The sequence below is a fragment of the Babylonia areolata genome, chromosome 28 (genome assembly GCF_041734735.1).
Source record: "Babylonia areolata isolate BAREFJ2019XMU chromosome 28, ASM4173473v1, whole genome shotgun sequence".
Lineage (NCBI taxonomy): Eukaryota > Metazoa > Mollusca > Gastropoda > Neogastropoda > Buccinidae > Babylonia > Babylonia areolata.
The window spans coordinates 11142441-11154793 of NC_134903.1; the positions used below are offsets into that span (position 1 = coordinate 11142441).

At 45.0% G+C, this 12353-nt stretch overlaps 1 protein-coding gene across 3 annotated transcripts in view; it reads left to right on the top strand.

Moving 5' to 3' along the window:
• LOC143301725 (uncharacterized) overlaps positions 1–12353 on the top strand; it is an 87924-nt gene that overhangs the window by 58889 nt on the left and 16682 nt on the right. For all 3 annotated transcript variants that reach the window (XM_076616111.1, XM_076616113.1, XM_076616112.1), the window contains exons 19-27: positions 298–477; positions 1338–1534; positions 3607–3782; positions 4439–4624; positions 5773–6017; positions 6983–7403; positions 8345–8562; positions 9002–9122; positions 11140–11303. In XM_076616111.1, coding sequence (XP_076472226.1) covers positions 298–477; positions 1338–1534; positions 3607–3782; positions 4439–4624; positions 5773–6017; positions 6983–7403; positions 8345–8562; positions 9002–9122; positions 11140–11303 — 1908 coding nt within the window. The remainder of the gene's footprint in view (positions 1–297; positions 478–1337; positions 1535–3606; positions 3783–4438; positions 4625–5772; positions 6018–6982; positions 7404–8344; positions 8563–9001; positions 9123–11139; positions 11304–12353) is intronic.

Here is a 12353-nt window from a genome sequence, read left to right on the forward strand (position 1 = left end):
TGCAAGTTTATTTGGTGCAGAACCTCCTTCACAGATGGTTCTCACAGCGCTTTACAATGAAATATACAAACTTAAGGATGAGCGACATAAAAATATGTACAAAAAAATCAACACAGGCAATATCACAGCCACACCCACCAGTAATCATAAACCCTCCCCTCTTCCTTTTTCCACAACAAATAAAACGCCACACCCACCAAGTTATTCATAAACCCCTCCCCTTTTCATAAACGCCACACCCACCAGTAATCATAACCCCTCCCCTTTTCCTCCTCCTCCACCAATCGGGAATGCCAGGAGAGCCAGAGGGCGGAGTTTGAGGCCAGGAGGGAGGAGCTGATCCATGCCCACAGCCTGGAGAAGGAGGAGATGAGCAGCAGGGCCGACAGCCAGATTGAGCAGCTGCAGGAAGAGCTGGCCAAGGTGCAGAGAGACAGGGACGAGGCCCTGCTGTTGGCTGAGAACGATCGGCAACAGGTAGTGTTTGTTTGTGTGTGTGTAGGTGGAGGGGGTGTGGGGGTGGGGAGGTTGGTGTGAGTGTGTGTATGTGTGTGTGTGTGTGTATGTGTGTGCATGACAGCGAGTGTATGTGTGTGTGTGTGTTTGTGTGTGTGTGTGTGCACATGACAGCGAATGTGTGTTTGTGTGTGCGTGTGTGTTGTGTGTGTGTGTGTGCGAGTAAATTTTTCAGATTCAGTCTTTCATTTTCACTTTTCAAAGCCTTTCATTTTCAAACACAACACAAAACATGTGTGTGTTGGGGTGTGTGTGTGTATGTGTGTGTGTGTGTGTTTGTGTGTGTGTATGTGTGTGTGTGTGTGTGTGTGTTGGTGGTGTGTGTGTTTGTGTGTGTGTGTGCGTGTGTGTATGTGTGTGTTTGTGTGTGTGTGTGTGTGTGTGTGTGTGTGTGTGTGTTGGTGGTGTATGTGTTTGCGTGTGTCAGAGATCGAGAAAGACGAGCAAACAAACAGATAAATGCCGTCTTGTAAATGGCGCATGTACTGATCATGCCACAGCACCACCATATCACAACACCACACCACTCCACACAACATTGCACCACACCTCGCCAAACACCACACCACACAACACAACAACACACCACACCACACTACACCACACCACACCACACACACCACAACACCACACCTTACAAAACCATGCCACTCAATACCACACCACACCACACCACACCCACACCAAGCATCCTCTTAAACAAAAACCACTGTCTACACAAACCTACCCTCCTCCTCTCCCTCCACCTCTCCCACCCACCAACATCCTACCACCCCTCACATCCTCATTCACCCTCTACCCCCAACGTTTCACCCCTACAGGCCATTTCGGTGCTGGAGCAAGAGAAGGGAACTCTGACGGAGAAGCTGGTGGGCACTCAGCAGGAGTTGTCTGAGGCTGGTGTCCGGTTCGAGCGCGTCAAGATGGAGGCACAGTCACGGGCGGAGTCCGACCGTAGCACTATCATCGACCTACAGGGAGAGCTGAGGAACTTCCGCCAACAGTTTGAGGAAGCCATGTGAGTGTGTGTGAATAGCCGAGTAGTTAAAACTGCATAGCAACACCACACAACACCATACCACACAACACCACACCACACCACACCACACCACACCACACCACACCACATGACAAGTAAACTGCATAACCACACCACACCACAAACCACCACACACCACCACACCACACCACACACCACCACACCACACCACACAACACACCACACCACACCACACACACACCACAACACCACACCTTACAAAACCACGCCGGTGGTTCGGTTTGAGCGCGTCAAGATGGAGGCACAGTCACGGGCGGAGTCCTGACCGTAGCACCATCATCGACCTACAGGGAGAGCTGAGGAACTTCCGCCAACAGTTTGAGGAAGCCATGTGAGCGTGTGCGAATAGCCGAGTAGTTAAAACGTTTGACTTCCAATCTAAGGGTCCTGGGTTTGAATCTTGGTAACGGTGCCTGGTTGGTAAAGGGTGGAGATTTTTTCCGATCTCCCAGGTCAACATATGTGCTGACCTGCTTGTGCCTGAACCCCCTTCCTGTGTATATGCAAGCAGAAGATCAAATACGCATTTTAAAGATCCTGTAATCCATGTCAGCGTTCAGTGGGTTATGGAAACGAGCATGCCCAGCATGCACACGCCTGAAAATGGAGCATGGCTGCCTACATGGTGGGGTAAATAAACAAAATGGTCATACAGGTCAAATATTACCTGTCTGTATGGGTGTGTATGTCTGTGTAACAGAAACCTGATTGAATGACGCATGAAATAAATGATGAGCACCCAATGGCAGCTATCAGTCTGCTTTACCCAGGTAGGCAGCCTGTTATGAAAATGACCCTGTGTTTGTAAAGCGCTTAGAGCTTGATATAATGATGATAATAATAATAATGATCAGTGGAGGCTTGTATTGTGCGACTTCCCGCTTTCAACAGCAGGCTCACTGCGCTTCATGATAAAAAAGATACGTAACATTTAAAAATAATGATAAATGAGATAAAACGATTCACAACCCATATATCATTTTCAAGACAAGAAAATGGCATATCACATACACACACATACACACACACGCAGGCATGCACACAGGCACGCATGCAGGCACGCAGGCACACACGCAGGCACGCACGCAGGCACACAGGCACGCACGCAGGCACACACAAACAGAATAAATCTACATAAAAGCTAAAATGGACACAGAGAAGTCAGTCGAGATGAAGCAGCAAAAGTAGATTTGAGATGAACCACACATTGTACACATAAAATGAAATTCATCTTAAAAAAACCCAAAAAAACCACCATCACAGATACTTCATGTAAAGTAACCAATTAAAAAGTTTGGTCTCCAACCAAGGATAGGCGTTATATAAGTATATATATCCATCCATAAGGAGGAAGGTGCAGCATGCATTTAGTGCACGTGAAAGAACCCGTGGCAACAAAAGGGTTGTCCCCTGGCAAAAATTCTGCAGAAAAATCCACTGCAATAGGAAAACAAAATTTCAGGCTGGAAAAAAAAAAGAAGAAAAAAAGGGTGACGCTCTCAGTGTAGCGACACGCTCTCCCAGGGTGACAAAAAAAAAAAAAAAGAAAAGAAAAAAAAAGAGTAATACAAACACAAATACAAATACAAAACTAAGTATCCACATGCATCCATATCTCAAGGAGCCTGTGTGCAGAGAGGCCCAGGAAAGGGAAGTGAACAAATACAAAACTAAGTATCCACATGCATCCATATCTCAAGGAGCCTGTGTGCAGAGAGGCCCAGGAAAGGGAAGTGAACAAATACAGAACTAAGTATCCACATGCATCCATATCTCAAGGAGCCTGTGTGCAGAGAGGCCCAGGAAAGGGAAGTGAACAAATACAAAACTAAGTATCCACATGCATCCATATCTCAAGGAGCCTGTGTGCAGAGAGGCCCAGGAAAGGGAAGTGAACAAATACAAAACTAAGTATCCACATGCATCCATATCTCAAGGAGCCTGTGTGCAGAGAGGCCCAGGAGAGAGAAGTGAACAAATACAAAACTAAGTATCCACATGCATCCATATCTCAAAGAGCCTGTGTGCAGAGAGGCCCAGGAAAGGGAAGTGAAGGTGCTGACAGACCAGCTGCAGGACGTGAGCAGACAGCGGGAGGCCTCCCTGGCGGAGGTCATTGAGCTGAAGACACAGCTCAAGATGGTGGATGAGTCCAGGGATGCCATCCGTCGGGACCTCATTGACGCCAACCGCGCAATCCGTGAAGGTCAGTGTGTGTGTGTGTGTGTGGTGGTGGTGGTGGTGGTGGGAGGGGGTTTGGGGGGTTGTGTGGAGGTGTGTGTGTGTGGTGGTGGTGTTGGTGGGAGGGGGTTTGGGGGGTTGTGTGGAGGTGTGTGTGTGTGTGTGTGTGTGTGTGTGTGAGGAGGGTTTGGGGTGTGTGTGTGTGGGAGGGGGGGGAAGTGTGTGTGTTTGTGTGTGGGGTTGTGTGTGGTTTTGTGTGTGTGTGTGTGTGTGGTGTGTGTGTGTGTGTGTGTGTGTGTGAGGGGTTTTGGAGGTGGGGATGGCGTAGTGTGTGGATGTGGGTGTGGGTAAGAGCGGGGGAGTGTAAGGGGGTGGGGGAGTGTATGTTGTTGTAGGTGAGATGGGTGTGTGCGTGGAGGTGTTTTGGTGTGTGGTGTGTGTGTGGATGTGGAGGTGTGGGTGAGGGAGTGTGTGTGGGGATTGGGGGTTGAGAGGGGGTGTGTGTGTGCGCGGTGTGGGTGAGAGGGTGTGTGTGTGGGGGTGCGGGGGGGATGGGTCAGAGGGAGTAAGTGTGTGGGGGCTGTGGGTGAGAGGGTGTGTGTGTGTGTGTGTGTGTGTGTGTGTGAGAGGTGTAAATGATAACAATAACAACAACAGTATCAATATGACACCTGTCCCCAGGTGAAGAGAGGCGTGAACTGATGCGGAAGGACATCACTGACCTGAAGCGTGCAGTGAAGGAGGAGGTGAGGGAGAAGGAGACGGTGGCCCACACAGCGGAGGAGCTGCGAGGCAAGGTGAAGACCTGTGAGCAGGAGAAGACCGACCTGGGCAGGGCACTGCAGGACGCCAAGCAACGCATTGCAGGTGGGAGGTGTTGAGAAGGAGTGGAAAGAATAGACTGTTTTCCTTCTTCTTTTTCATCGTCGTTGTTCTTGTTCTTGTTCTTTTTGTTCTTCTTGATGTTGTTCTTCTTCGTTCTTGTTGTTGTTCTTCTTTTTCAGGATGTCAAGCAATGTATCACATGTGGGGGGTTTGAGAGAGAGAGAGAGATATAGAGAGAGAAAAAAAAAGAGTTTGTTTTGTTTTCTTCTTCTTTTTCTGTTTTCTCTTCTTCTTTTTCTTTTTTTTAATTTATTAAGATGTCTTGCTATAGCGTACATTCTTGAAGCTAGAGAGAAATGATGAGTTTGCTTGTTTGATTTCTTCTTCTTCTTTTTTTTTTTTTTCTTCTCCTTCTTCAGGACGTCAATAACACGTCACAGGTGGGGGGTTTGAGAGAGAGAAAAGATGTTTATTTGTTTAGTTCTTCTTCTTCTTCGTTCTTGTTTTTGTTCTTCAGGATGTCAAGCAACGAATCCAGGTGGGAGATTTAAGAGAGAGGAAGAAAAGATGAATTTGTTTGTTGGTTTCTTCTTTTTCATGCTGCTGCTACTACTGTTGAAACAACTACTGCTACTACCGCTACTACGACTACCACTACCAATGATAACAATGACGATGATGATAACAAAAAACAACAATAGTAATAATAATGATAATGATACCAACAACAACAACAATAATAGCAACAACAACAACAATATTAATGATAATAATAATAACACAACATACGTAACAACAAAAATGCAGCTACCCCCCAAAAAACCTATGTTACTCTACTCTCCTCCCCTCCCCCCCCCCACTCTCTAATACATGTGTGCTGTGGTAACTGATGTAGATTATAGCAAGGACAGACTGGAAGAATAGGCCATGCCTAAAACTTTAATCCTTGAATAAAAGAACTGAAGCTAGTCAGGGATACAGAGGGGAGATAACCTACTTACAGGAGGTTATTGGCCGTAGCTACTTTCATTTTCTCCACACAGGTGGGTAGTAGTTTGCACAGGACAGGAATCAGACCCCTGTCAGAGTCTGCACTGGTGGGTCACAGTAAGTCTGTTAGATAAACGTAATTTTAGGAATTTTTTTTTCCTTTTTTGAGTTCTGTAAAGCGTCCCTGTGTTTGCCTCCAGTGCTGGATGAGCAGAAGTCGACCATCGCCAAGGAGGCGGGCAGCCTGCGAACCAACCTGCGTGACGTGGAGAAGGCTCGTCTGGAGGCCCGACGGGAGCTTCAGGATCTTAGACGTCAGGTGAAGATGCTGGACAGTGAGAGGTCAAAGCTGGGCAAAGAGGTCGGTGACCTTCAGCTCCGCGTGGCCCGGGACGAGGAGAAAGAGGAAGAGGCCAGGAGGACGTCGTTTGACTTGAAGCAGAAGGTGTGTGGGAGGGGTGCAGGGGGGTGTTGTGTGTGACATGTGCGTTTGTGTGTGTGTGTGTGTGTGTGGTGTGCGTGTGTGTGCGTGTGGAGTGGGGGTGAGGCGTAGGTGGGTGTGTGTGTGCGTGTGTGGGTAGGGGAGGGGGTGTGAGGGTGTGTGTGTGTGGGCAGTGTGTGTGTGTGTGGGGGGGCGTTTGGGGTGTGTGGTGGTGAGGGTGTGCATGTGCATGTGTGTTGCTGAATGATAGACATGGGGACGAGTCTTTGATTTGACTTGGATTTATACAGAGGGGGAAATAAATCTTTGATTTGACTTAGAATTATAAACAAGGGAAAGCAAGTCATCGATTTGAGTTTGATTTGAAGCAGGATGTGTTTGTGTGTCGCTGAACTTAGAAGAATTATAGATAGGGGAAAACAAATCTTTGATTTTAGTTTGATTTGGAGCAGAATGTGTGTGTGTGTTGTTGGACTTAGATGATTTATAGATAGGGGGAAGCACGTCTTTGATTTGACCTAGAGTTATAGTTTGGGGAAAATAAGTCTTTGATTTGACAAAGAATTATAGATAGGGGGGAAAAAAGTCTTTGATCTGACTTTGAATTATAGAGAGGGGAAAGACTTAGAATTACAGATGGGGGAAAGACTCAGAATTATAGATAGGGGAAAACAAGTCATTGATTTGACATGGAATTATAGATAGGGGGTGTGATGGGGGTAGGGGGTGGGAGGGGGGGGAGTCTATGATTTGAAATATGATTATGGATATAGGAAAATAAGTCTTTGATTTGACTTAGAATTATGAATAATAAAACAAGTCTTTGATTTGACTTAAGATTATAGATAGGGGAAAACAAGTCTTCGATTTCACCTAAAGTTAAACATGGGAGAAAAGAAGTCTTTGATTTGACTTAGAACTATAGATGGGGTCATTTTTACACACGGACATCTCTCTCTTTCCTGTAGGTGGTGGAGACGGAAGCATCTCGGGAAGTCCTCCGCAAGGAGCTGTCCAACCTCCAGCGCAAAATGGCCGAACTCATCGACGATGCCACGATGAAGGAGAAAGACTACCAACTCGCTCTCGACGACTCGCGCCGCTCTGAGCGCAAACTCGAGGACAACCGCAGGAACCTTGAAATCGTGCTCGAAGCCGCCAACACCGACATTGCCGACCTCCGACTCAAGCTGAGCGGGGCGGAAGGTCGGGTCAACGCCTTGGAGACGACCTTGGCCCGACTGGAAGGGGCGAAGAAGGATGTGGAATTTAAGCTGAGCAGCATTGTTTCCAGTCTGCGCAGGAGTATCGGGTTCCGTCAGGAGATGCCGCGAGCCAGAAGTCGAAGTCCAGCGTCCCGGCGATCTCGACCGAACTCTCCTTCAAAAGGTGGGGTTTTGTTTAATTTCAGTTTCAAGTTTCAGGTTGTTTGAGTTTACATGGGTATCTGTGTATTTTTGTTGTTGTTGTTAGAATTTATCTCGACCCAACTCTCTGTTGAAAGGTGGGGTTTTGTCGAGTTTCAGATTAAGTGTCAAGTTTCAGTTTGTTTGACTTTATATGGGTATCTGTGTATTTTTGTTGTTGTTGTTAGAGTTTATCTTGACCCAACTCTGTCAAAAGGTGGAGGATGTCTTTGAGTTTCAGGTTCAGTTTCAAGTTTCAGTTTGTCCGAGTTTATATGGGTGTATGTATTTTTGTTGTTGTTAGAGTTTTGAAGTGGTGTGTGTTAGTTGTGTTTTTTTTGTTTTTTTGTTTTTTTTGTTTGTGTGTGTTTGTTTTGTTGTATTTTGGTTTGGGGTTGTGATTTTGTGTGTGGTGGTGGTTTGGTGGTTTTGTTCTTGAGAAATGATTGTGTTTTGTGTTGTTTTTGTTTTTGTTTTGGCTTTGAAATACACATACACACACACACACACACACATTTGTTGTCATGTGCGCGTGTGCGCACACACACACACACACACACACACAACACACATCCACACACACAACACACATCCACACACACACACACACACACACACACACACATGCACACACTGACACAGCTTCCTTCTTAAACCAGTCCTTTCAAACAAATGCACTTGTAAACACATTTCATGCAACAAAGAATGTCAGTGTACCTGTTTTTTGACAGGCTTTGACACCTATAAAAGATTCAAAGTAAACATGTTATGCTTTACAGACTTTGACAACACCTGTAAAACAGTAAAAGAATAAACACAACTAATGCACATTAATCCTGCACATTGTCACATTTTTTCTTTAATCATATACCACCATGGTATAAGTCTGTAGAAGGATAAAAACAGACAACTGCTGTCTAACAGGCTTCGACAACACCTATGCCACCACCACTGAGGGCCGAGGAAGCCCCATCCCCCGCGTGGGGTCTCCGGAACGTTCCGGAAGCCCTGGGCGCAGCGTCGTGGCGATGCGACGCAGCCTGTCTCCTGGACAGATGGAGGGTCTGGATGTGGACCCCGAGGCTGTGCGAGCTGCCCTGAGGGACTTCATGACTCAGCTGGCTTCTGCTGAACGTGACAGGGTCAGTGTGTGTGTGTGTTTGTCTCTGTGTGTGTGTGTGTGTGTGTGTGTGTGTGTGAGAGAGAGAGAGAGAGAGAGAGAGAGATTTGGACCCCGAGGGTGTGCATGCTGCCCTGAGGGACTTCATGACTCAGCTGTGGCGTCTGCTGAACGTGAGGGGGCAGGGGGGTGGGGGGGGGGGGGGGTAAGGGGCGGTGAGGGGTGGAGGATGTGGGTGGTATGGCGTCCTTTTCATTTTCAGAGTATCAGGGATGCGTTATCAGAAGCCCTGTATAGTTTAATGAATAAGAAGTAGCAGAAGGTCACACGTCGTCAGGTCAACGCAATGGCATCCTTTCCATTTCCAAAGTATCAGAGGTGCACATTCGTAAGCCCTGTGTAGCTTTATGGACATGAAGGAGCAGAAAGTCACACATGGTACTTGACACGTGTTCGTTCAGGATGACGCGTTGGCGACGGTGCGCAGCATGGCGACACAGCTGAAGGACGGGGAGGAGGAGAGGGAACGCACAGAGAACAGAATGAAGGTGCTGCAGAAATCACTGGGTGCCGTGGAGGAAGGTGAGTCACTGTGGGCGGAGTCTAAGGGAGTGATTGACAGGTGTCACCAAAAAAAAAAAAAATCAAAACCTACATGTATTGCTTAAAAAAGAAAGAAAAAAGAAAGGATGTTTGGGGAGGGCGCATGGAGTGGCAGATACCTGACTTACTTAGGGGGTGGGGCGGGGGTAGGGTGGGGGGGTAAGAATAGATCACAGATTGAAAATGATACATCTACAATTTATATATATTTTTCATTTATACAAGTATGCACCAAACAGTAGAAAAATAAGATTTAGAACACAGACACAGGCACACACACACACACACACACACACACACACACACACACAGACAAACACACACACACACACACACACAAACACACACATACACACACACACACACACACACACACACACACACACACACACACACACACACACACACACACACACACACACACACAGACAAACACACACACACACACACACACACACACACACACACACACAAACACACACACACACACACTGCTTCTTTCTCTGCCCTATCCATTCAGATACACACACTGGTGGTCCCATTTTGTGCAACAAAGTTAAAACTCCTGGGTGCCCCAGGTACTCCCTTTACTGTGGTGCTATGAGGTCCCAGACTACCTTCAGAGGGTCATGCTGATGCTGCACATTGTAATCTGCATTTCTACACACATACAAAAGCAGCTACACCTTCTAGTCCATATCATGTAGGTTTTTGGACAAATAAGTGGCCCAGGGAAGCAACTATTTCTTTGGAGCAAGACAAGCATTGTCCTGGCATGCAGGTCATTCCTTGAGACTGTACCGAAAGTTACAATTAAAAAAAAAAAATAAATAAATAAGATAACATCAACAGATGATTTTTTTTTTTTAAGTCAGTAAATTAAAAAGAAACTGAAAGAATAAAAAAAGAAAACTCAGTAACCACTATCCGAGTTTCAGTTTCAGTTTTAGGGAAGTGTCAGAGCGTGTGGTCAGATCCATTCACGTTGCAACACACCCAAATAAAAAAAAGAAAAAAAAGATTTGCCATCAAAAGACGAAGCTGGTCAGGGACACACAGGGGAATTAACCTACTTCCGGGAGGTTATCGGCCGTAGCTACTTTCGTTTTCTCCACATAGGCGGGTAGTAGTTTGCACAGGACAGAAATCGGACTCCCTGCCAGAGCCTGCACTAGTGGGTCACAGTATGTTAGATAAACGTAATTTTAGGAAAAAAAATTCCTAAAAAAAAAGAGCAGATTTAGTTCAGTTCAGTTCAGTTCTTTGGACTTTCATAAGCCTTGCGGCTTTTTAGTGTCGCAGTCTGACAATACATCAATTGGAAAAAGAGTTGCCAGTGAAATTGCTCAGGAGTATTAAAAAAAAGAAATATCTTTATCTATCTATATATATATGTATATAAGTATAGATATAATAAATTAACTAAGTATTATAATTATAATTTTCATTATTCATCATATAGGAAATTCAAATTGCTGATAGTTTTTATCTGTTCAAGAAGTGTTAACACTGTTAGCTCTCTTAACATCCGAAGGTAGTGCATTCCAGTAAGGTGCAGTTCAGTTGCTAAAACAATTTTTTGGAATATTAGTCCTTGAATAATTAATAAGTAGATTGTCGGTGGCATTCCAACCTTTGCATAAGCAATAAGTAGATTGTCGGTGGCACTCCAACCTTTGCATAAGCAATAAGTAGATTGTCGGTGGCATTCCAACCTTTGCATAAGCAATAAGTAGATTGTCGGTGGCACTCCAACCTTTGCATAAGCAATAAGTAGATTGTCGGTGGCATTCCAACCTTTGCATAAGCAATAAGTAGATTGTCTGTGGCATTCCAACCTTTGCATAAGCAATAAATAGATTGTCTGTGGCATTCCAACCTTTGCATAAGCAATAAGTAGATTGTCGGTGGCATTCCAACCTTTGCATAAGCAATAAGTAGATTGTCGGTGGCACTCCAACCTTTGCATAAGCACAAAGCCTGTCTGTGTGGACAGACAAGCGTGGCATCGATGGGCGACTGACCAGCGCTCAGACGGCACTCATGATGCAAGAGGAGACAATCCGTCGCAACGAGCGAGAGCGCAAAACACTGCAGGACAAGATCAGTGGTCTGGAACGATCCATCACCGCAGCCGACTCTGAAAAACGACAGCTGCAGGTTTGATTTTTTTTTAAAATTGATAAACTGGTCCTTGTACATTCTCTCTCTCTCTCTCTCTCTCTCTCTCTCTCTCTCTCTCTCTCTCTCTCAATAGATGCAGAGAGTAAGGTATAAGGTTACTTAATGAAAAAAACAACAAAACACAGCAGCTTCAGGTCTTAACAGTTTGATATATTAAATTGATAATAGATGCAATAAGTGAGAAGAAACTGGGTAAGATATTGAATTAAGATATTGGAAAAGGGGTAATCATTACAGCTGTCCAGGTAACCTAACAGTGACTTTTGTTTCCTGTGTTTCACCCCCCGAGTATGGCTGCCTACATGGCAGGGTAAAAACGGTCATACACGTAAAAGCTCCACTGGTGTACATACGAGTGAACGTGGGAGTTGCAGCTCATGAATGAAGAAGAAGTTTCCTGTTTGGATTCAATTGCAGTGATTGTTATTGCTGCATCTGGACTGCCAAGGAAAGACTTGTTTCTTTTTTTTGTCATTGTCGTTGTAAACATATATATATATATATATATATATATATATTTGGATAAACTCAAAGCACACAAGTACACAACATTCATATCAAATGTACATCTGGGAGGTGTATTAAATGACTAGTATAGTCCGTCACAAAAGAATAAGCTGCCTAGTTTTTTTGTTTTTTTTTGTCATTGTCATAATATATATATATATATATATATATATATATTTGGATAAACTCAAAGCACACAAGTACACAGCATTCATATCAAATGTACATCTGGGAGGTGTATTAAATGACTAGTATAGTCCTTCACAAAAGAATAAGCTGTAAACGAATTCCCACAGCAGTGAAGACAACGACCGATCAAACATTTTGTATTTGTATTTCTTTTTATCACAACAGATTTCTCCGTGTGAAATTCGGGCTGCTCTCCCTTGGAAGATCGCGTCGTTACACTACAGCGCCACCCATTTTTTGTATTTTTTCCTGCGTGCAGTTTTATTTGTTTTTCCAATCGAAGTGGATTTTTCTACAGAATTTTGTCAGAAACAACCCTTTTGTTGCTGT